The sequence below is a fragment of the Schistocerca cancellata genome, chromosome 10 (assembly GCF_023864275.1).
Source record: "Schistocerca cancellata isolate TAMUIC-IGC-003103 chromosome 10, iqSchCanc2.1, whole genome shotgun sequence".
NCBI classification, from domain to species: domain Eukaryota; kingdom Metazoa; phylum Arthropoda; class Insecta; order Orthoptera; family Acrididae; genus Schistocerca; species Schistocerca cancellata.
Genome location: NC_064635.1, coordinates 53,875,073 through 53,901,744, shown reverse-complemented (window position 1 = coordinate 53,901,744; position 26,672 = coordinate 53,875,073). Strand labels below are relative to the sequence as shown.

The following is a 26,672-nucleotide window of genomic DNA, read 5'->3' as shown; positions in this document are numbered from 1 at the left end:
CAACATTAGGAGGTATCCCACAACTTGTCACCTCAGTACGTGTACCTGATTTGCAACAATCTGGTTCTCAACTGGCCCACTAAATCACGAGATCCTAATTCCATAGAAGATGCCTGGGATCGGCGAGTGAAGTGTATCAATCAACATGTCAGCAGGATCACCCATGGGTGGCCCCAGCTGGGTATGGTGAACCTGAGGACACTTATGGACACTCTTCCACTATCAGTGCTACAGGTGCTGTTACACATAGCATCATGACCCTGGGGGTGAGTAATTTTTTCTCCAGTGTGCTTACCATTGCAGATTTTCCTCACAAGGTAGAAAATGTTTCTAAACATGTCGGTATTCTGTCAAGGTATGAAACTAAGGTACACCATTACCAGCACATTTGTGTCGGGTAACTGCCACAAATGATGGCTCATCAGTAATGTTGGTACACACGATGTTCTTCCCTAATAGTAAATAAGTAATGAAAATGCTACTGTGTTACTGCAGTGGAGGAATATACAGAATAAATATGACCTTAACAAGAATTCCAGATCCTACTTTAATAATATTATGAAACGTATAGACTGCTATAAAGATGATACATTGATTTGGAGACAGGTACAATAAAATGACTGTTACATATAAGCTTCTGACCAAAGCCTTCTTCAGAAAAGAGAAATGCACACACACATCTACAAAAGCAGCATATGGCCTCTGCCTCTGACCGGAGTTGTGGGAGGTAGCAGTTTTTGTGTGTGTGTGTGTGTGTGTGTGTGTGTGTGTGTGTGTGTGTGTGTGTGTCCTTTCACAATACTGTTGATATTCCAACCTAGACTTCCCACTATCAGATGCTACGTTAACAATTATGCAGCTAATGAGCTGCTGTTCACTACATGTATTACAAGCTAACTGTTGTCTTCAGGACAACACAAGCGACACACAATTCACCACACTGCAATCCTGCAGTCTCACAGGTATTACTCCAACCATGTGATAAAAGTGAAACCTATCATTTCTTACTGTACAATGCATTAATCAAAGAGCCCACTGTGATCCTAGCAGCAGCAGCAGCAGCAGCAGCAGCAGCACTAGGTTTATAGCTAAGAAAGAAGGAGCTAAGTATGCCTCCTTAGACAACTGGAATGTTGTTATATTGTGTGAGTAGGTTATATATGGATGCATTGGAGTTTATCTGCAGCAGTCATCATCCTGTGTCCTGTTTATCTTGATCAATGTACAGTGAAATGTAACAGCTAGGACCTTTCCTTTTCTTTTAAAGTTTCCTCACACCGGACTCTCATTCACATTAATTAACCGAAAAGCTAATAACATGGTAACTGCAACCCTAAGCATAGCCAAATATGAGAAATGTAAGTAATACTACACTTTCGAAACTGTTTTGATGAACTAAAGCTGTACAAAGTATTCCTTACACCTCAACAAGTAGACACTGTAATTGGTAGCAATGTTTCAAACGTCACTATTTACCTAAAATCGGAATACAATAAGTCTATGTTACATATTTTAAATCTGCTGTTATTAAACAAAAACAGAATTTAATTAAAATATGAGTCTTATTATTTAACTGCAAAACATTATCCTGTCTCTGAAATGTAATTACTGTAATTAATGGGAATAACAGCACATAATGTAAACTAACTACAGGGCTATTACAAATGATTGAAGCAATTTCATAAATTCACTGTAGCTCTATTCATCGACATATGGTCACGACACGCTACAGATACGTAGAAAAACTCAAAGTTTTGTTCGGCTGAAGCCGCACTTCAGGTTTCTGCCACCTGAGCACTCGAGAGTGCAGTGAGACAAAATGGCGACAGGAGCCGAGAAAGCGTATGTCATGCTTGAAATGCACTCACAACAGTCAGTCATAACAGTGCAACGACATTCAGGACGAAGTTCAACAAAGATCCACCAACTGATAAATCCATTCGGCGATGGTATGCGCAGTTTAAAGCTTCTGGATGCCTCTGTAAGGGGAAATCAACGGGTCGGCCTGCAGTGAGTGAAGAAACGGTTGAACGCGTGCGGGCAAGTTTCACGCGTAGCCCGCGGAAGTCGACGAATAAAGCAAGCAGGGAGCTAAACGTACCACAGCCGACTGTTTGGAAAATCTTACAGAAAAGGCTAAAGCAGAAGCCTTACCGTTTACAATTGCTACAAGCCCCGACACCCGATGACAAAGTCAAACGCTTTGTATTTTCGGCGCGGTTGCAACAGCTCATGGAAGAGGATGCGTTCAGTGCGAAACTTGTTTTCAGTAATGAAGCAACATTTTTCCTTATGGTGAAGTGAACAGACACAATGTGCGAATCTGGGCGGTAGAGAATCCTCACGCATTCGTGCAACAAATTCGCAATTCACCAAAAGTTAACGTGTTTTGTGCAATCTCACGGTTTAAAGTTTACGGCCCCTTTTTCTTCTGCGAAAAAAACGTTACAGGACACGTGTATCTGGACATGCTGCAAAATTGGTCCATGCCACAACTGGAGACCGACAACGCCGACTTCATCTTTCAACAGGATGGTGCTCCACCGCACTTCCATCATGATATTCAGCATTTCTTAAACAGGAGATTGGAAAACCAATGGATCGTTCGTGGTGGAGATCATGATCAGCAATTCATGTCATGGCCTCCATGCTCTCCCGACTTAACCCCATGCGATTTCTTTCTGTGGGGTTATGTGAAAGATTCAGTGTTTAAACCTCTTCTACCAAGACACGTGCCAGAACTGTGAGCTCGCATCAACGATGCTTTCGAACTCATTGATGGGGACATGCTGCTCCGAGTGTGGGAGGAACTTGATTATCGGCTTGATGTCTGCCGAATCACTAAAGGGGCACATATCGAACATTTGTGAATGCCTAAAAAAACTTTTTGAGTTTTTGTATCTGTGTGCAATGCATTGTGAAAATATCTCCAATAATAAAGTTATTGTAGAGCTGTGAAATCGCTTCAATCATTTGTAATAACCCTGTACTTTAACGAACTTCCAGACTGTTTTTATAAAGATTGTTATTACTGAAATGAAGGTCACTTTTACTGAAGCTAGGAAACATGCTAAGAAGAAATTATATTTGATACCTTTCACGTAATCCAGTAAAATGGAGTACTGTATGTACTGTTATATTTACATATCCGATCATTTTAATTGTGAATGAGACTGTTGCGTAGCAAGATTCATGTACCGCTTATTGTGATTTAATTTTCTATTCTAATGTGTGTCAAAAATTCATCGTATTTCATTAATTGTCTGTTTTAATAATCACCGACATCGCAGCAGAACGTATATAAGGCCACTGCAGGTCCTCTGTTGCATCCCAGTTTTGCTCAATCTTTCCAGGTGACCTCTGTGCCAATTTAGTTCAACTGTATTACGGATTGTTTCACTGCTTGAATGACTTCAAAACATTACATTGAAACTAAAAAAATGTGAGCATTTTGTCCAGTTAGGACTGTCATGTTAGACCAGGATTTGAACTTCTTTCTGTTTTCTACAGCAACAGCAGCAATCAACTCGATGATGCAGATAACTCAGAGTTACCACCAATTTTTTTCTGCAGATACTGATATCTTCAAGATCCTTCATTACGGCATTATTAAATTCAGTAGCTTAAGTACAATGTATTAACTGATTTCCAAGTATTTGATCCTGGAACACCAGATCAGGGAAGACTTATTGGATGGGGTGAGAAGGGACGTTTTTACTTCTCATAATGTCCAGAAAGTCTCCCTGACCTGTGGTTCTGGGTGACTTTTCTGAACTCTACCCCTATTCTTAAACCTCACCAGTCCTCCTCCTTCATCCCTCTTCCTTCCCCTTCAACACTTCTGCCAGGAGGAGGAGCCACTGGCTCTGAAAACATGCATAAGAAATAACTTTTATATTTATGTTCTCCTGGTGCCGCTTGGTAAGAAGATTTTTTATCTATCCAATTAAATTTTGTTGCCAAACATTTTTATGTCTGCTTTTTTACAAAGGTATGGACAATGGTATATCTTTTTTAAACAGCACCCTATTTCTGTTATTTGGTAATCCACTTCCTCTCCTCATGACTTGTTCAAAAACATGTCACTGTGTACCATTCATGTAAATATGTTGTTATTAAAAAGATAGTACTGACAACTCTCCTGTACTGTACTGTGTTCATCATTAGAGTAAGTCTGACGTAAAACTTCCTGGCAGATTAAAACTGTGTGCCGGACCGAGACTCCAACTCCGGACCTTTGCCTTTTGCGGGCAAGTGCTCTACCGACTGAGCTACCCAAGCACGACTCACGCCCCGTCCTCACAGCTTTACTTCTGCCAGTAGCTCTCCTGCAGGAGAGCTTCTGTAAAGTTTGGAAGGTAGGAGACGAGGCACTGGCAGAAGTAAAGCTGTGAGGACGGGGCGTAAGTCGTGCTTGGGTAGCTCACTTGGTAGAGCACTTGCCCGCGAAAGGCAAAGGTCCCGAGTTTGAGTCTCGGTCCAGCACACAGTTTTAATCTGCCAGGAAGTTTCGTATCAGCGCACACACTGCTGTAGAGTGAAAATCTGTCTGAAGTCTGACGTAAACAAACACAAAAGCAACTGCTGGTCAGCAGCCATAGATCATGTAGACTGTTGTTGTTCTGTTCTTGAAAGTAGGTCCAACTTCTGTAATAGGTATCGTATTTCTATGTCACTGTACAAAACTTTTAAGACATTTTGATGTATTAACAACCACCAACATTCTTCTTAATCATACTTTAGCTACGTTAACTATTTAGCAACAACATGTACACACTACTTGTGCTCCGATTTTCTCACTGTCAATACATACTGGTAAATTGGATGACACTGCTTCCTACTTTGTGATGAAACACATGCATGGAATCAATTTTCTCTCCTCAAGAGTTGTTCAAAAACATAATGGGGAGAAACAAGTTGTTCTTAATGTTTTTCACAAGATTACACAGAAAATCAGCTTTGAAGTTTGAAAGAAACACAGCTTACTGAATGTAATTTAATACACAAATTGTATGCGTTAGTGTAATAGATAGCGTCAAAGATAGTAAATTGAATATTCTGTGGGGCATTGGTTCAAATCTCATTAAGGACCATAAGGTGCTTTTTTTTAATTTCCTATTTGGTTTCAGTACCTAAACCATTTAATATGAATTTCATCAAATATATGTTAAGTCATACTTAACCACCATTTTTCATGATCAGTGCACGTTGTCTTGTTTTTAATTACATGTTGCACTCAAAATTCTGGTTTTTATGGCAAATTATAAATTCTTAATTATCAATATTATATATTCAAATGGCTCTGAGCACTATGGGACTAAACATCTGAGGTCATCAGTCCCCTAGAACTTAGAACTACTTAAACCTAACTAACCTAATAAGGACATCACACACATCCATGCCCGAGGGAGGATTTGAACCTGTGACCGTAGCGGTCGTGTGGTTCCAGACTGAAGCGCCTAGAACCGCTCGGCCACTCCGGTCGGCAATATTATATATTGTGACTGTCTTTTTGTTGTGCCTATCTGCAACTAAGCATCTCTGCTATATGGTGAGTAGCAACATTCCTTTTCATAACATTCTTGCAGTCCATCCTGTTTTTTCCATTGTTTAATATTTTATAAAAAGTGGTTTACGTTAAGACAACATAACTCATATTTTTGGGGGAAAAAAAGAAAAATCAAATACTCTTTATTTGGATATGTTCATGTTTTGTAGGTACGAACCAGAGTGATAAAGCATCATAGAAATATGGAAAACAATCATTTTCACGATGTCGGCCACACATTACAAATGCTGCATTTTTACTGTTGTCGCTGTACCACTGCAATCTGAACCCATAAAAATTGATATGGAGCCAAGTGAAGGGATTTTTCGCAATAAATAACAAGATACAGAAGATGCCAGATGTATTGGAACTAATGCGTGGAGCTCTGTGACATGTTACTGCCGAACGACGGTGAAATGCAGAACAGTAGTCATAAGAGAGGAGGAAAATTTGGATTTTTTTGGTGGTTTTGGATTCTGCTGCCATGCATCTCATTCTCGATGTAGCAGTACTGAAAGGTATTCCTCGGAGACAGATACAGAAAGTATTCAGATATTAGCAGACAACTGACTGTAATATGTTCAGTGGCTTCATTTTTATTTAACTATATGGGAAATCTCCACAGTGCACTTTCACACCACACATTGCTCATCCACAAAATTACCCTTGTTTAAGTCAGGTATTTTCTGTCAGTCTCATTTTTTATTATACTACTACATTAGCTAAGATTGAGAGCATGTTATGTTTTCCACCTGGTAATCTAAGTAGTTTATGTGGGAGTTTTGCCATATATTATTTCCTTCTGTTTCAAAATTAAATGACATTTGAAACTACATTGTTCTCTGCTCATCTCTTTTTATATCTTTACGGCAACTGTTCATATCACTGCAGGTTAGCTGGATTATTTGCCTGGCCAATGCTGTCTAAGTTAAATGCACCGGTAAAGCTGTTGGTGCCGTATCATCACTGAGTCGATGTACGCTTAATGCGCAGAATGAAATGTATCCTCATTATTGTATTTGATGTACTTGAGACAAGCTTGGCTTCTGCTTCATATGAAACAAAATCCAATGACATTACAGCAAATGCGGAAGAATACGTGGTGTAATGTTTACATGACGTTTATTCTTCTGATGAACAGAGTACCACACTGTAACACAACTTACTCACTTGCTGGAATTGGCAATAAACAAGTGGAAACACAAGAAGATTGCACACCAGTCATTCAGGCAACTGTCCTCCATTACAACTGTCTTCCATTGAAGCTTTGTGTGAGCACATGGTACACCAATGAAGAGAAGGTACAATGCTGCTACTCCATCTATGGGGAATCAAAGTTACCAGAACAATAATAACCAGTGTGCATATTTCATGTGTTAATACACATTTACCGTCACCTCCAGCAATTGGACCAGTTGCATTCCCCCAGGTACCTGCACTGCATCAGTAATAAATGACCGGATTCCTCCAAGAGTTGTCTCGAAGTAAGTAAGAGGTCATTTGTCAGGCTGCTTTTTTAAAAGTCCATACTGATATTCTGTAACTGTGTTTCTTTTGCTACTTGTACTTAAAATGTGAGCCAAACTGGGACCCTGGTCTCACAGGAAATACCCTTTTCAACTATGTCACATAAGGATTATTTATTCACCTTTACAATAAAAATATTTGAAGGATAACCTTCATTAAGACAAAGAGGCAGCAGGAAGTAGCAATTGGTTAAAGCTTTAGATTGGACGGTGAAGCATGCTCTGGTGAGAGTAATGTCACTGAAAGGTACTGGCCTAGCAGAAACTTTAAATCTGTCATGAATGTTTACTGTTGTAAATACATCACCATAGTGTACTGATGTCATTATTTACTAATCTATACTTCCATCCCCCTCACTCCAATCACCAGCTTATAATACACTTGGTGATACATAGTTTAGCTGTCTCCATATTATGCCTCAAATTTAAGTATCAGTGTGTTCCTTTCCACTTTATCATTGTACTGCTGAATAACCTAATTAACTCATTTCAAGCTCTTCCCCCACCTCCACTCTTTACTGCCTGAAGTAAGGATCAACTGTAGCCAATCTTATCTAGTCAAATAAGGCTAAATCTGTATCTACACTTCCTGGGACTAAAACTGCATTTAACCACTTTAAAAAACACACACCATACTCACACTCAAAATACACATATAAAATTAATTTGAAAATAACAAACATTAATGCCAGTCATATTTCTTGAGCTCACTAGGCTGAATGGTGACTCTTCTGATGACATTTCAACCTGAGTTTAGAACCATTAGAATCTCTCTGAGATAAATATAATATACACTCTCAGAAATGGATTAAATTTGTAATTTGGCAATTCTGGGTAATCAGCTAGTAGTTTATAACATTTTAATATAGCAAGTTGGAACTACTACACATGCTATTACTGCACTCCTATTAATATTTTTTTCCTTTACTCATTTTTCAATTTTCATCCAAGTATTTACATAGTACTTACATAGCATGTACCCAACTCTACAGAAACATTTATCAGACTTTGTTTCACATAGATTCATTATTCAGAATATTAACTTCAATGTGCTGATCCCAATAATGCATCTAATTTATCACAAACAAGGTAATTAAAAGGTACAGTAAAACCCTGCTTTTATGTTCCCACATTTTATGTTAATTTTGATTGGTTCTAACAGTAGTCCTATTCTCTCAATACAATGCTTTCCTGTCATTAAGAATTCCATGGTACAACATTTCCCACATTTCAAGTTTTCATTGATGTTATCACGACATTTAACACTGATTTTCATATAGATTTCTGCAAAAAGTGCATTATATTCCTGCTAAAAGTCAGCCTTGGAAAAAAGCAGAAAACTTATGCTATAGGCAAACTTACTGATCATGTAAAATAGTGTTAGCACTTTTAACAAGAATTTCATTGTCAGCATGTTGGGTCTTGGCTGCCCATATCATCTGTTCACAGTATTTGGAAGGGTGAGAAGTATGATAATCACAATCTGACAATAACTATAGTAGCAACCTTCCTTCTGTTCACTGCATTGTATTACAACAGCTTGAATTTAATTTCAATCATTTATACAAATAACTCCACTTTTGAAGACAGCCACCTCTATAAAGGGTTTTCACAAATTATTATTGTTCTGCTTGAAATACGGTAATCTGTACTAGGTTCACAGTCTTAGGTCAGTATGATCTGATGTCAGATGTAAACATTCTTATTCAAGATTCTCTGCAGCATGACAATTTCAGCCCTCTTCTCACCCTGGATGTTCCTGAACTTAGTGACGACCTTGTAGGCAACAAGCTGTATATTTTGTGACTTGTTCTCAGTATATGTAGACTGCTAGCTTTAGTGTGTTAAAAGTCTTAATTACCATGATTATATAATGATTATCAACAATAAATCCCACATTAGAAAACAAATATCTTATTAATGTGGTTTCACAAGAGAGTAGATCTAATTGCTGTTAAAAAGAAACAAAAACAATTTTTTCACATTTTCTGAAATAGGCAATATTTAAATGTTTTTAATTTCATATTTTGAACAATATAAAAAGAATGACAGTAAGAGTAATTTATTCATTTTCACTTGTTGTGTTCCCTATATTTTACAATTTGGGTCAGTCTGCTGAAAAGAGTAAAAAGGTGATTTCACTGTATGAAGAACCAAACTTATTATTATAGTATGCAATAGCTCATTTCGAGTGAGCTAATATGTCAGTTTGACATACTGACACCACTCCCTAAAAAGAACGGCATTCATACATAACAATAATGTATTCAATTTTCCTTAAACTAATTAACTTAATAGGTGGTTAATGTTAAAGTTTTGACACACTCAAAGTTTCTATTGCAGATTTAGCACTGTACTTCTTAGATCCCAGCTTTTATCACTATACTTCCATTGCCTTACATTTTCAGGACCAAATGACACCCATAATTAATTAAAACATTAAGGACTTCTTGTAAATTGTTATAATTATCAGTTCACTGCCTGAAAATACTAAAAACCAATGTTGCAACATTATTTGGTTAGACAATGTACGGAAAAGTGGAGCGAGATGCCACTGTCCTACTGTTTCGTAGGACTGTGAGAGTACCCAATTGTAAACAATCTTTAAACTGGTCATTGTACTGCTGCTAGTGACAATAAATGTGGAAAAAGTGATACTAAAGGCTCACGGATAGGTCACCTCACAACATTTGAACAGTGATATGTGTAACACTGCTCTTAATGTAGTTTTATTCTCTATACAAAATGATTTCATTTGTCATAGAACTGGAAAGTTATGGAGGTATTCACCATTAAATCAGAAAAAAGAAACACTTCCAATTCAAATACCAATCACACAAAATACTCCAATAAACTGAACACAAAACATAATTTATTAGTAAACAGTATAAAATTAGAAACAGTTTATTTGTAGAATTCATGTTCTGATTCATCTTTCTTTATATTATTTTTGTAACCCTTTTCGAAATCTTTCGTAAGTACTATGTAACGGTTCTCACGTACTGCATGCATTCCAGCCTGAAACAAAAACATACATGAAAAATGTGCAGCTGCTGCAACCAAATGCTTTGAACTTTCAATTCTTAGAAATTTTTGTAGGTCTATAAATGAACTTACCAATCTCTAATATATTACACAACTCGCCTCTATTTTATAGGTAAGAGTAAATATTATCTGTCTTTTGCAACTGACTGTTTGCTGCAAAAGGCATTACGTATTCTCATCTACATGATAAACATAATTTAAGGAGTAACTGAGGAAACATGTCTGCAAACATTAACAATGTATTTTAAGAGCCATTCAAAAACAGGTTACTATTCCACTAGACACTGCAACTTAATCTGTAAGTTTGCTGCTATTGGAAAGAGAAAGGCTTTAATAAAAACTAAAAATGTAATCACATGACTGTCAACAGTTAAGCTTTCAAGATACAACATCTATCACTAAGGCTTAGCAAAAATATTAATGATATGATGTTTTGGTACAACAAGATTCCAATTTCTTGTATTGCTCATGAAAGAAATTTATGACGTACACTTACAATGTCGAAAACCTCTAAAAGTCAATACTCAATGCAAATTTTTTGAAATCAGGTACAAAACATTCAGAAGTGGGAAATCTAAAGGAAAGGTTAGTGAAAAATATTTGTTAAGCCCAGCTCAGGCATTTTTGCGATTACATAGCCACTGTACACATGATTTTGTATGTGTATTCTCCGACTCAATAAGTGAACTGTTTAACGGTGGTGCACAATATGAGTCACTATGTTATAGCCTCAGATTATAATGACCTACAGTAAAAAATGCACTTGCAGGAGTAGAAGCTACGCAAATGCTTTGAGTGGAGTGTGTTTTCTTTGCTGACACAGTAGACTGCCATTTACGCAAAAAGGTACAATTCAGTTAGACTTTGGTACTACTACTCACGACCACTCACTCATGTTCTAGGCATGCATCAACACTATTTAAATGCTTCTAAATTGTAAATAAACTGTATTCTTAACCAGCAATTCCGAGTTGTTTGGTGTTAAATATCAAGTGTGACATACATCCCTATGCATTCTTACTGACGAATGATACTCGCAGTTACACAAGGAACACAACTATTGTGCAGATTCATAGTTTCATTTACATGTGGAGGACAACTAACTTCATCTCACAAAGCACATGCAAAGGCTCAATATAAAAGCTCTGTAAATCACAGACCTACATTGGAGAAAAGGTCATCCCTAGAATATATGCAGGAAAAGGTGACAATGACTGTACTGATATTAGAGCAAGTGAATTATAAATTGATCTGTCAATCTCGACTGTCATCATTCTGAATCCTTCATGCCATATAAAAGGAACCTGTATAGAGAGGTTTTTCGCCCTCCTAAATTATTGAAGAAAAAATAGCTCATCAAGAGGAGTAGTGTTGTATTTCCACATCCAAGGCAGTAGCGGTAAAACTACACACAAATTGGAGACCTCGAAAAGAAATTAAATCAAAAGCAAGAAATCACAAGTTACTTAACAATGCATACAACAACTGACAGTGAGTGTCAGGCTGAAACGTGTTTGGACAGCTCCACGATGCCAAATGCAGTGCAAACAGTGACCTCAGGTTCCAAGAAACTCCAATAGCTACATGACACATATTTCTGCTAGGTTTGGCATTTTCCATCCCGTGGCAAACCTTCCAGTAGTTGCTTGCAATGTCTGAATGCTGTGAAGTAATCCCACCATATTCACTGCAGCAATCAGAATTATGCTTTTGTATTCAGAAACTTACTATGCCTCGTACAGTGTTTCAAGATATGAAATGCATAAGTACTGAAAATTGATGTCTAAGTCTGTTAGAATATTTATGAATACCCTTTAATCTGAATAATGCAGCACAGTACAGGCAACAATTTGTTGAAAATGTGTTGAATGAACTATCTTTCTGTTTCACCTATCTGGACAGTGTACTATTGTTTACACGAACAGCAGCAAAATGTGATGAAAATTTAAGAATTGTATTTAATCCAAAACCAGGCATGTGTCTAGGAGCAAATATAGACACAGATCACAATTTAGTAAGTGTAAGAGAACTGTTGAAAAGAATAATTGTAGGAGGATGTGAGATACTAAAGCACTGAGGAATGATCATAAGTGTTTCAAATTCTCCATGGATAGGGATACTGTAATAAGGAAAAGCACAGCAGGAAGTTCAGTTGTAGAAGAATAGACATCTCTAAGAGTGACACTCAAATTTTGGATAGAGGAACACGAACACTAACACTAAGCACTTCAATGCGAAGAAACCTTAGGTGACATAAGAAATACCTCAACTGATTGACAAAAGGAAGAAGTGCAAAAGTGTCCCGGGAAAGACATTAATACAGCAGTATAAATCACTTAAGAAATAAATAAATAAATAAATAGCAAATGCAGAGCAGCCAAGGTGAAATGGCTGCCAGAAAGGTGTGAAAGAATTGAAAAAAAGAATCATCTGAAGGATTGACACAGCATATCGAAAAGTCAAAACAAATTTCGGTAATATTAAAAACAAGGGTGGTAGCCTTAAGAGTGCAATTGGAATTCCACTGTTAAACACAGAGGAGAGAGCAGACAATTGGAAAGAGTTCACTGACGGCCTCTGTGAGGGAGAGGACTTGTTTGATGACATGATAGAAGAAGAAACTGGATTCAATATGAAAGACAGAGGATCCAGTATTAGTCAGAATTTAAAAGAGCTTTGGAAGACCTGATATCAAATAAGGCAGAAAAGATAGCCGACATTCCATCAGAATTTGTAGAATCATTGGGGGAAATGGCAACAGAACGACTACTCAGGTTGGTGTTTATAATGTATGAGATTTGTGGTACACCATCACTTTCAGAAAAACAACATCCACAGAATTCTGAAGATACCTAGAGCAACAAGTGAAAGAATTATCACACAGTCTGCTTAACAGCTCATGTATCCAATTTGCTCACAAGAATAATATACAGAAGAATGTAAAAGAAAATTGAGGATCTGTTGGATGATCATCAGTTTGGCTTTAGGAAACGTACAGGTGCGAGAGGGGGAGTTCTGATGCTGCAATTGATGATGAAAGCAAGACAGTGTCACAGAATCTGTCGACCTAAAAAATGTTCAACAATGTAAAGTGGTGTTAGATTTCATAATTCTGAGAAAAATAGGGGCAAGTTATAGGGAAAGACAGGTAATATTCAATATGTACAAGAACCTAGTGTTGAAGACCAAGAACGAACTACTCAGATTAAAAAAAAAGGTGTAAGACTGGGATTTAGTTCAATCTATACATCAAAGAAGCAATGGCAAAAATAAAAGAAAGGTTCAAAAGTGCGCCTGCAATTCAGGGTGAACAGATATCAATGATAAGATTTGTTGATGACATTGTTATTTTCAGTGAAGACAAAGGAGAATTACATGATGTGTTGCATGGAACGTACAATCGAATGATTACTGAATATGGTTGGGAATAAGCCAAAGAAAGACAACAGTAATGCAGACAAGTACAAGCAAAGACAGTATTTCTGGGGAAAAGTCTGCCGGTATCAAACATAGGTATCATAGGTCTCAATTTGAGGAGCATGGCATTGTACGATAGTGGATCATGGACCGTGGGACAACCAGAACAAAAGAGAATAAAAGTGTCTGAGATCTTGTGCTACACAAGAATGTTAAAAATTAGATTGACTGATAAGGTAAGGAATGAAGACTTCTCTGTAGAATTGGAAAAAAAGGAACACATGGAAAACACTGACAGTAAGGGACAAGATTAAAGAACGGTGTTCTCCGGAAATGACAGATGCAATTCTTAGGTCATCCAGTTTTTGGAGTGGTCTTCTGCCCCCCTTAAGGAGACTGTTGATGGCACACAAGACATACCCCACCCCACTGGTTCCCCAACAGCAAAGAAGATCATCAGGAATAGGCCTACTCAGTTTTTATCTATGTCTCATGGTAGGTGCAGCCATGAAGCAAGCACCCCAGATAGTAGTTTTGGCTGGCCACAACACTACTGGTCACTGCAGAAGGTTGGGACTATGGAAATGCAGTGCACATTTATGCAGGTAAAGACCAGCTTAGGCAAGATGCTGCTTCTCACACACCTGGGTCCCATTGCCATGACTGTAGTAGACCCAAGTTAGCTGGCATTGGTGTGGCACTCCATCAAAACGTTAATGGACTTACACCAGACCAGTGGAGCACTTAGGATTTGGAGTTGATCGCGATACAAGAGGCCATCCAGTGAGACATTCCATAGCATACACTACCCACAAAACCAACACTTTTGCCTTCAAAAGACTCAAGGATACTTTTACCTGCAGTAATTAGAATTTATCAGTCAGCTTACTACATCTGAGACATGTAAAAATGACACGTAACAGAGTTGCCCACTTTTTTTTTTAGGCTGTACACAATTTCACTTCTATTGATTTTTCACAAATTCATTCCAGCAGAATCACTGATATGCAGTTACAAGAACTTGTGGCAAGAGAAGATTTGGGAACCACCTTAAAAAAGTGCCTCTACAGGACCAAAAAATCACTGTGATGCAATGCCAGCAGGTATCCTACAAGGCTATTCGTAGCTGCTGATTTTCACAAGCATGTGTGTGATTCAGTGCACAGCTTGCAAATCCCAGATCTAACAGCACATTTGAGCTTATTTACGACAGGTATATCAGCCAGGGTATGAAAGAAAGGGCTCTCACTAGTGGACTAAACTGTTTAGCATGCCAACTAACCAGCCAAAGTTGGCTGCCACATTCATAAATCAGTAGCCCTATTTTCTGAAATGACACACTGTTTCTCTCATGTCCACATTGACCAGATGGGCCCGCTCCCTCCATCTGAAAGATTCAGATATACCTTAACAGCAAGTGACTGGTGCACCATCATCATCCCACAATCGTCGTCCTCCACACCGTAACTGCTGTTCCTACTGCAGGAATTTAAAAGTCAAAACTCCAAGCTTCACCCTACAGCGGCATCCTCCCACATTAAAGCCAACATTTTCATTCATAAGGACTTTAAGAAAACCTCAGATGCTACGCCCAGACACTACCCACCATCACTAAAACCTCCTTAGTCTGGCCTTTACCACTATTTGAAGTGTAAGAAAAGTACTGTGCAAATCCTATACAACAGTGAACTTACAACAGCGTCATTTGAATTAGTTGAGCCAGCTTACCCATTAATTGTCGACGTCCTACCAACTCCATCACCCTATTCTCTGTCACCATCAACAAGCGAGGTCAATGAACAATTCCATTTCTGTGGCACTGACCAAGAGCCCTCACCACTATCTTGGAAAGACTCTCCCCAGAAACCACAATGTTGAGTTCGACGCCAATTCCCCTACATTTCAAGAGCTCTACTCTAATCACTGTTGGCCTTAAATGGTGTAGTTCAGTTAGTCTTTAGTACAACTCACATAAACTCATGTTCTGTGCACACCTCAATGCTATGTAATTGTTTAGAAGTAAATAAATTGTGCTCTTACTCTGTTAATACTATTTATTGTGGTTAATTTACCTACACACCGAAAAAAGTGCAGAGTAAGAATTTGACTCTGGTTGACAAGATGCAAAATAAAAAAGCAAATTTGTGTTATAGCTTTTAAAAAAGCAGTGAAAATGTTTACTGATTTCTGTAGTGGTAGTATTATTAATAGAATTATGCATGTTAAACCAAATATTTCCATAAAATGATGTATTAATGTGAGAAATATGAATGATAACCGCATATTACTAAATAATTTTGTAATGAAATTTGGAATGTATTATACCACGTAAAAATATGAACAGAGCAATACTATAAAGTACAATATGATAGGAAGAAATTGATGGCTAGTTTATGTTATGCTGCAACTCAAGTGACTGAAATTATGTGCATCAATGAACGTTTAGAAGTGTGGTACTAAACACCAAATTTATTATTTGTCACAATTTAACAAAAATTAATAAAAAAGAGTCAGATCATTTATTTCGACTCATGCAGAATTTGCTTAGCTCCAGTGTGCTCGGGATTGGTTGATAGGACAGGTTCCGAAATCAAGGGATCGTTGATTTAGTATTGGAGGGAAGTGCACAGGGTAAAACTCTTAAGAGGCATGAATACACTAAAGAGATTCAGAAGGATGTAGGTCATAGTAGTTACTCACAGATGAAGAAGCTTGCACAGGATAGAGTAGCTTGGACAGCTGCATCAAACCTGTCTAGACTGAAGACCACAACAACAACAACAACAACAACAACAACAACCAGTGTGCTGCACCAACACTATCACTGTATATTTAAGCAAATAAAAGAGGTTAGATGTATGCACACACAGATATTTAACAGTATCCAACAAAATATACTTTTTACTGTTGACACAGGACAAAATAATATCATTATCTCTATGACCATTTATGTAGTTACCACCCCCATAATCCACTTATGAATGAGATCTCAATTACTACCTATACAGGCAGTAGCAGCTCACCAGGCTCCTCTCTTACACTCTCAATGCAAACTCTGTGCCTTCTGATCTTTTTACAGGCAGAGTAACACACTGCAATGTGCCACTTAGTGATTTCTCATTTCCGGCAGTAATTTTGCACGATATAGTTTCACCTTTTAGTGTCATCAGCCACGTAGTAATAAATCAAAAATTTCTGGAAATTGTGGCAATGGCTACAACAAACGATAATAATCTCTGCATTAACTGATGTGTAACTGACACCTAATTATTATTGAGTTCTTTCTGTAATTGTGTGCACAATTACACAAGAACAAAGGACAACTACCAAATAGTTGTGTGTGTGTGTGTGTGTGTGTGTGTGTGTGTGTGTGTGTGAGAGAGAGAGAGAGAGAGAGAGAGCGCTAGCTTCACAAACTCTTAAATCATATGATGCAAATTGTAATCTTGAATCTTTTGAACATGTTTCCAAAGACTATAAGAAAGCATGTGGCATATGGGTTGTGCAACACTTACAGGCCAATGACAACATCCAACAAATATTTTTATGATCTCAAGCAGAAGGTATTCAGAGATAATGTTGCTGCCTGTTTTGTGTCTCATGATGGGGTAAAATTTTATTTGACTGGAAAGATGAAGTGTTAAAATGAATTAATGTCACGGCTGATGTTGAGCATGAACAAGATTCTGCAAAGCTAACAGTGTCTGATGTGGTATAAAAAATAGAGATGTAAGCATCTTTTTTCCACTGAGAAAATTGTAGTAGCGATGTACTATCTCAACTGGGTGCTGTCATCGCTGTTTCTACAACTGAAAGATGACTGACAAGTTCATTTTCCAGCAGGAGGGGAGCTTCAACTCGTTGGCTCACAGAAGTGCTTCCATACCTTGCCCGTATCACTGGATCAGGCTATGTCCCAAAGTTCACTGACCACTTTACAGTTAAATTTATGGGGTTCACTGTTGTACAAGTGACAATGATCATTATGTAATTACCTTTAACAATATTTGAAACAATGACTGGCTACATGACTAGCCAACTACATAATTGGCTTTCAACAATCTGAGTGACACACTGCTAATCTATGATCCTGTACTGAATACTGATTCTACAGGTGCATAGGTTATTCCCCAGCTGAGGTACTGATTCACTCACAGTATGTTAACAACTGACACCACTGGCAAATATTCTATCACAAATGTTGATGTAACGTCTTTCGTTATTCACATTTCACTGTTCTATGGCTTTCATTGCTATTCATCTATACTATGATAGGCTGGCATCAAACATCAAGGGAACTTAGTGACACTGCTTAGATTGATAGTTGGTATAGCCCACAGAAAAGTTAAACAGAGGTGCTCAGGGAACACTGATGAGAGTCACTGGTAGGAAATGTGATTTCATTCTGAAGAACCCCAGTCGGTGAAGTATTGAGAATCTATATTTGATTTAGACTGTTCAACAATACTACTGTTTCAATCATAACTTAGGCACAGATGATGAGAATAAGTTACAAACTATGGACAACTTTTCCCTTGCCTGATCTAAAATTGGAATTAAACAGACTAATATTAACACTGATACAAATTTCCTTCTCCCACACTTTGTTCAGTGGCATGCGGAGTATACACAGACTAGATAATTCAATGCACAATAGTTCATATATTGTGAATTGAGGACATTTTCAACCTCACCTCCTGGCAGATGGCATTTATGTCCGCACCAGAGATGCGATCTGGACGAGCAACATAATCCTCCAGGTCCACTTCTTCGCTCAGGTTCATTTTGCTTGTAATCGTTGAGAAGATCAACCGCTTTTGCCTCCTGTCAGGTAAAGGAAATTCGATCTTGCGGTCAAGACGACCGGGCCGGAGGAGTGCTGGGTCGAGAGTGTCAGCGCGGTTCGTTGCCATAATAACCTGTAACATGAGTAAATCTACTTTACTGCTCCACAAACAACACAGTGTGAAACCTGGATTGTGTGTACTTTCAGTGAATGGGTGTTTTATCAAATTGTGCTACAGATTATCAGAGTTCACAAATAAGTTGTGTGGCTAAGTTATAATTAATTTTTCAATCCTATATTCAAAATAAATGATACAAAACTATCACCTCCAACATATAAGCTTTGCTGTCACACAATGAGATTAATTTACTTTCAGTTAGCCTTTGTGTCATAAGTGAAAGGAAAAAAAGGGGAGAGGGGAGGAGAAGCCAAAAAGAACATGCATCACATATACATATAACTAAGGCAATGATGGACACTGATCCCTTCAGTGCAGATGTAGACCGGACTGGAACTCATGGGAATTGACAAGGTGCTGCGAGTAATGAAGCTAATGAGCAGGGGCACTACATCAGTAGTATGTGATGTCAGTCGAGAACTTGGATCTGACAGGTGTGCTAAGGATATCCGTGCAGTTATTGTGACCTGGGTTCGAATCCTGGTCCGGTTCAAATTTTCAACTTGCCCCTTTGAAATAAATTGAAACTAATGTATTTAATTCCTTTGTGTCTTTATTTATTGTGGCACACAGATGATACAAATGGACAGACAAGCAGTGAAAGTACATACTCGAAGATGTAATCAATGAAAATACACCTCATGTAAAATCCTGGTTTCAGGCAAAAAAAAAATAATAATAAACAGAGATAAGTAAGTATGAGCTTCCACACACAACAGAACGTTGCCCCTTGTTACATACGTATGCATATTGTATGAGCAAAAACAGCATTGTCAATGAACAGGATACCAAGTCTCTCAGACTTGCCACCAGTAAGTATGTTTTCAGACTGCCGTCTAAGATCACAGCCCTTTTACGTTCCGTAAAGGATGATCCTGGTTTGTGTAAGGTGAGTATCTGCTGCATTCCATGCTGTTGCAGCATGTTGTATATTGGTCAGACTATCAGGACTGTTGAGGAGTGGCGTACTGAGCCTAAGCGGTACACACTCTTACAACAATCGTGGAAATCCGCCTCAACAGAACATTGTCTTGGCACCGATCAACCTATGGAATATAACACCATGGGGATTCTGGAGTGCACTTCCAGCTATTGGGACAGTGTTATTTAGGAAGCAATTGAGATTAAATTCACAAGCAAATAGAGATGGAGATTTATGCTTAAATTGTACGTGGAACCCTGCTCTCACTCTCCTCAAAAAACAGGGGGACAATGTTTTTTACGCTACTTTACCAATTTATTATTAACTTCACTATCGATAAATTCTGATGTCGGTCATCTTTGGTTTGTTATGGCGTTAGTGTTAACTCACTCTGTGTGTGTGTGTGTGTGTGTGTGTGTGTGTGTGTGTGTACCAAGGTTTCAAATTCCCTAGCACAGTGCTTACTCGCTGCATTTTGCCTTGAAAATGGAAGAGCATGCTCTTGTTGAAATGCCGGCGGTTGTAGACATCATCTGGCTCCATTTCTGTAAGCTATCTGAAGATGGAAAATTTCTATTAAATTCATACCTGCATATGAATTAAACATGTGCACCATGTGTCTACAAGCTTCAACACAGGGCATTGTGGCAAGAGGGTTCATAGTGACGTCACAGGTCACAGCCCACTTGTGAGTGACTCTTGCCATGTATTCTAATATCTTTGGACAGTGCTATTCCATGCTGGCAACATTGCAAGTCATACAGATTGTTTGTTATGGTAGAAATGACATGAAGAAATACTTCGTATAGGTTGGCAGTAGCTCCGACTGCTTCTAACTCCTGTAGCAACCAAACAATAATAGTGCATAACTCAGTTGCTGGTGTTCTTTTTTTGCATTTAATGTTTGACTCTCAGCCAGTGTTCTTTCTCTTTTCCTTTTTTTTCTTTCTTTTAGCAGTGTACCAGTACATCGAGCATGAAAAGAGACAGACAGAGTTAAATGGAGAAAAGTGGGACATTAGTCAAGAAGTGAACAAAATTTAACACACAAAGCATGTCGATACAGCATGAAAACTACATATTCATCCAACATCAACATTAAATACAATCAAGAGCAAATGAAAAATAATTACATGAGCAAGTTTGGAAGAAGAAAACAGAGAACAAAAATGAATGTGTTATGGTCAGTTTCCGAAAATGTAGAACATGCTTTGAATATTCCACTTAATAGTACTATGGCTCGTGCCACACCACTTTATTTGGAGCAAAAGTTGGGACTTGCTGATTTCAAAGCATGCAATGGTTGCATAGAAAGGTTCAAGAACATAAATAATGTGGTGTATAAATGTGTTAAAGGTGGAGCTGGAAATGTAAACATTGATACTGTACAGTCAAGAAAAAATACTCTTCCATAAATCATAGGAAAGTACACTCCCAATGATGTTTTTAATGCAGATGAAATGTGCTGATTATTTTATCTTTTGCCTTGCAAAACTCTTGAGTTCAGAAGAGAAAAATGCGACAGTGGAAAATTTAGTAAGAACTAGGGCCCGTGTTGCCCGGCAGCGGCTAAGTCCCGTTCAAGGCCACCCGCCTAGCGTGCAACCAAGAGCACCACGGCCACCAAACAAAAAGTGAATACATTTTTGAATAAAAAAAGGGAGAGATATAAGGAAAAGAGATAAGGAAAGGACAGAACACACTTTATTGTCTATAATAAATCATACAATCACCGTTTATCTTTATTTTACAATTGCCATTGCCGACTTTCGCCCATAAAAAGAGGTACTCATCAGCATTCAACTTCTTCTTCCTTCTCATAGTCAAAACAAATGGCATGCTTGGAACAAGAGTACCATAAGGCTGTTTAGCTAACAATACTGTAGTCTCAGCAATACTCCATGTCTTCCAAGCCAAAATGTTAGCTTCTGGAAATGCTTCAAGGCCACCATAATCTGCTCGATTGCCCCATACAACAGCAAGTGTGAGCCAGGTACTACCTCCAAACACTGCTTGTACATCACAGGTAAAGTTTAGATGCAGTCCACGAAAAACGTTTGGACCTCCAATCAATTGCTGTTTATTAAACTGCCCAGCTAAGTCAATATCAATCGCCTTCAAACTGCGATACACAGGTTCACTGCGCCGCCAGCGATGTCGGTAACCACGTCGCAGAGGCATTGCTGTGGCACGTTAACACAAGTGAATGTAGCAAGCCAACACCCAGCGAGACACCCAGAGCTATGCGTCCGCTGCACGAGGCTGCCGGGCAACACGGGCCCTAGTTCTACTATGCCCGTGTTGCAGAATAATTGGCGTCCAGTCAGGCTGGTAAGGCGCGCTGGCACTGTGCGAGCGCGTGGCGACCGGAAGTTGTGGTTGCGATAAGAGCTACTGGGGTCCAGCTGCGCTGCAGCACGGAGCGTCATTCGCTGTGCGAACGTCGAGGAGTGCGGACGCATACCTCCGGGTGTCTCGCTGGGTGTTGGCTTGCTACGTTTACTTGTGTTAACGTGCCACAGCAATGCCTCTGCGACGTGGTTACCGACGTCGCTGGCGGCTTAGTGTACCTGCGTATCGCAGTTTGAGGCCATTGATATTGACTTGGCTGGGCAGTTTAATAAACAGCAATTGATTGGAGGTCCAAATGTTTTTCATGGACTGCATCTAAACTTTACCTGTGATGTACAAGCAGTGTTTGGAGGTAGTTTTAATGAATTAGCGGCAACTAACAACTGGTAAAGTTAAGAGCCCACGCTGCTTTAAAAAAGTGCAGATATTTCACTGTAAATATACAGGGTTGTCTCAACATAATGTATATACTCTTTGAAACTGAACTTCTTTCATTAAAGGAGATAAAAATACAATTTTTGCAGGTAATAATTCAGAAGGCGATGAAAAACATGACAACGCTTTCTTTTGTTTCAGGATTGTAAACAAACATGGCGTTATTGTTGAATCAATGGTAATGGATGCTTAAGTATTAAAAGAGAACAGAGAATGCGAGTGAGTTACGACAATGTTGGAGGGTTGAATTTGGAACGTCACAGCAACAAATGTAACAATTCTAACGTGTAGGCTTTCACAGCTGGCATCTTCATTAGATAAAGCTTCCAAGCCGAGAGGCAATGGTCGATCTTTAAAACAACTACTTCCTGATGTTTTGTCGCCAACTGTGGGCAACATCTTCCGAGGTGAGTCAACGACTGGCTGCCAGGCCGTGAAGGTCCCGTTTGAATAGAGAGCATAGGGGGCACCACCATACATCGCATGGAGTCGACTGTAAGTCGATCTCTGACAGGAAATCTCATTATTATGCACACATTTATGGAAAAACTAGAGAGATTCAGAAACACCACAATAATTTAAATAGAGAAGAGAAAGCTTAAAGCTAGATAAGATATGGATGTCAACTTCGCACCAACGATGTTACAATTTATTACCTTCAGTCAAGAATGATGTTAGTCAGAGAGAGATTTACAGTAGACTCCACGTGACGTACGGTGGTGCCCTCTATATAAATGGGACCTCCACAACCTGGCAGTAGTTGTTGACTCACCTCAGAAGATGTTGCCTACAGTTGGCAACGAAATTTCAGGAAGAAGCGGTTTTACAGATCGATCATGGCCTCTCAGCCCGGAAGTTTTAACTAATGAAACGTAACAATTACAAGAATCCGAGCTAGTTTGATACTGAAGGAAAGTTGCAGGATATGAATAAGGGGCATTGCGTAGGAACGTTTACAAGCTCTATTTCTTTGGCCCGATGAAGCAACCTTTCCACTTAATGTAACAATTAATTGCCATAATTGCATGCACTGGGCCACTGAGAATCCACACGCAACCGAGGAAAGGCACGTTAGACCACAGCAGACTGATACTCAAGGTAGATTAACGTACTGGCAGTACTTTTTTGAAAACACTGTCACAGGTGACTCTTACTAAGAAATGTTGCATATGGTAACACCTGATCTTAATGACTTCTTTGAAAATGAGGATCATTATTTTTAACATATTGGGCACCATCTCACCTTCACACTGATGTGAGGGCATTCCTCAATCATAGATTCCTAACCAGATGGACAGGATGAAGAGGGAGTGTGAAGCTCCCAACTCTATCTCCTGATTTAATTCCTCTAGACATCTATCTGTGGGCTACTCTTAACAACACAGTTTACACTGCTAGACCATAAACACTCGATGATCTTAAAGAGCAAAATCAGAAAGCCTGTTATGCTGTTCCATTAGGAACAATAGAATCAGAATGTCACTCTGTTTGTTCCAAGTCATCGTTGAACATTTACCACCTTTAGTAGGACCTTAAAGTACATCACAAACATTGTACTGTATTGATATCTCATTTATTAAGGAGATATTCAGTCTCAAAGAGTGAATACATTATTTTGGGACACCCTGTATATTTAATGCAAATGCATGGGTAACAACTATATTCGAACAATTCTTGCATGCCTGGAATGCAAGTAGAAAGCGGAAAATCCTTTTTATTGACAAGCGTGCAGTGCATCCCAAAGATACATTGTATCTAGTACCATAATATAAATGCAGCGTTTTTTCCTGCCTTCAGTCGCTTGACTAAGGTATTACAAAACACCTGAAACAAAAATATAGGAAGATTCTTGACTGAAGAGGCTACCTTGTCCACATCACGATAAGAATGGTTACTATCTTAGACACTGTGCATTTTTCATACAGTACCTCAGGATTCTGTACAAGACAGCACAGTTGCAAGCTGCTTCATGAAGGCTGGCTTACATCAGATACTTAAAGAAGACATCATGCCAAAACACGGGGTAATTTCAGCTGAACAATGACAACAAATAACGGGGTAAGAAGAAAACACTGACTACCTTAGCTTTGATGAATATGTTTAATGCGACAAAGGTGTTGCTGTCAGTCAGTCTATGATAACTAGTTAAGTCTTGCAGGAACAGTTGGCACAGAATCAAGTGAAGACGAGAATGAACCAAAACCTTTGTGGAAGTCCCTACAGTGTCAAAAGCTATTGAAGCAATAGACACAGTTTAGCATTACGTTTAGAGTTTTGAAGTCATCATCAAAGAAGTGATGAATGTATTACATAAGTCATCATCAAAGAAGTGATGAATGTATTACATAAGATGGAAAATACAATATTAAAATTAGAACAAGAAGAACTATTGATATGTCTTTCAAACATCTGTGAAGACAGAATTATGCACTTTCCCTTACTGTGTTACAGCACAGTTAGGCCAACAAGATTTCCAACGTACTGTCAATTCGTTGAAATGACAACCCGTATTCAGTTACCTGTGGTGATTCACTAATCCATTCTATATGAACAACATTTGTTTGTTTTGAGAAGCATAATAAAGATTGTAACATTAGCATACTTTTTTTATTTTTCTACACCACATGACACTATAGCACAGTTTTACTTCTTATACACTAAGATGTAATTTTGAGTGTTTGTGAGTGTGATAGTCTGAACACATTCATGTAAAGGAGTATTTTGCATTATAATTTACTGAGATAGCATGTCAGTAAGTGTGGAGTTATGAGATCACATATTACCCCAAATGGGGTACTCTTAATTCCACACTTTCACTGATGAAAAATAGAATCATCACTAAATTAGGTATTTTTTGATAGCAGGTTTACCTGCTTATGACATTCAAAAGCTGGAGTACTTTCAAAAATGTGCTAACAAGAGTCCACTGTATTTCGTGCATGGTAGACAAGCTTCAAACTGAGTGCCATGAGCTATGATGCAGTTTTGTGGGAAAACCGCTCTTCGTTCATCAAATTGAAATGGGTACGAACATATACAGGATGCCCCAGGAGGAATGGTAACTATTCAGGGATATGACAGGAATGATCATTCAAAGCAAAACAGTCTAGTAAAAGTGAGCTCTCAAACACATACCATAAGAGCTATGAGTACTAGTTCATCTCTGCTACTATGAAACCCATCTCTTTATACTGAAGTAGTGCTCACAGCTCCTACAGTATGCATTTTAGAGACTAAGTTTACTAGACAATTTGGTCCATACTATTTTCTCCCAAAATACGGAAAGCAAAGGGCTTGCAGGAGAAGAGATTTGCTTCACAGTACTGAAGGTGAAGAAGTGCTCATAGGTCTTATGGCCCTTGTTTTAAGAGACATATTTTGCTTCAAATGATTGTTCCTATCTTATCCTTGAATATTACCAAACCCCCTGGGCCACCCTGTATCATTCCAAATAAAATTAATTGGCTCCCTTAATTTTCAAACAAAAATTCAACTAAAACTGCTTAAAATCTAGCCATTATGTAACAGAAATTGAAAATTTGTACAAGTACAGGACTAACTGATTTCCTATTTATCATCATGAGCAGTCACCTTAATCTACAGGCTATCTGAGCACACCTTCATGCCTGACTCAAACTTTTACTGTCACTGATCTATCCACCTATTGTTTCTGAACACTACCACCAGACGTGCTCCCAAGGGGTGTGGGAACACCACTTGTGAGAGAGTAGCATCTGTGGAGGACCTTGGATTAGCCCAGCACAAGGTTCAAATGGCTCTGAGCACTATGTGAATTAACTTCTGAGGTCATCAGTCGCCTACAACTTAGAATTAATTAAACCTAACTAACCTAAGGACATCACGCACATCCATGCCCGATGCAGGATTCGAACCTGTGACCGTAGTGGTCGCTCGGTTCCAGACTGTAGCGCCTAGAACCACACGGCCACTCAGGCTGGCCCGGCAGAAGAAATGTATATGAAATTAATACAGATGCAATTATGTGAAATGATATCAGGTACATCAAATCATAGTTATTCTTTCCAAGAGTAAATAAATCCAGTTCAGAAATGTACAGGATCATTCGTAAGTAATTTCAGGGCAACCGCAAAAACTACATGACATTCAGAAAAATTACATGTATCCGTGTATTAGAGCACATCCCCAAATTGATTCATAATACACACCACTGCATATTCTCAATGTACACCACTAGAGGTAGGCATGTTAGAACATGGCATATAATGTAGGGACATGGGTGTTTCTGTCCTTCAATTCATTCAATGTTGGTTCAGTACCAAATACTGGCGAAAGCTCCGACAGACAAAACAATCTGTGGGTGGTACAACACATTCTATGAGTGGCTGCTTATGTACTTTGAAGAAAATGGGCTGCCTGGGACCATCGGCGGAGAAGGTGGACTGTGTGTGGGAATCATTTGTCGGGAGACCATAGAAACTGAC

General features: G+C 38.6%; 1 protein-coding gene across 1 annotated transcript in view; it reads right to left on the bottom strand.

The window, feature by feature from the left end:
• Positions 1-9,120: 9,120 nt before the first annotated feature.
• Positions 9,121-26,672, bottom strand: part of LOC126106783 (26S proteasome regulatory subunit 6B) — a 42,410-nt gene continuing 24,858 nt past the window's right edge. The window contains exons 7-8 of the mRNA XM_049913164.1: positions 18,231-18,455; positions 9,121-10,092 (exon numbers count right to left, since the gene is read on the bottom strand). Coding sequence (XP_049769121.1) covers positions 9,979-10,092; positions 18,231-18,455 — 339 coding nt within the window. The 3' untranslated portion in view covers positions 9,121-9,978. The remainder of the gene's footprint in view (positions 10,093-18,230; positions 18,456-26,672) is intronic.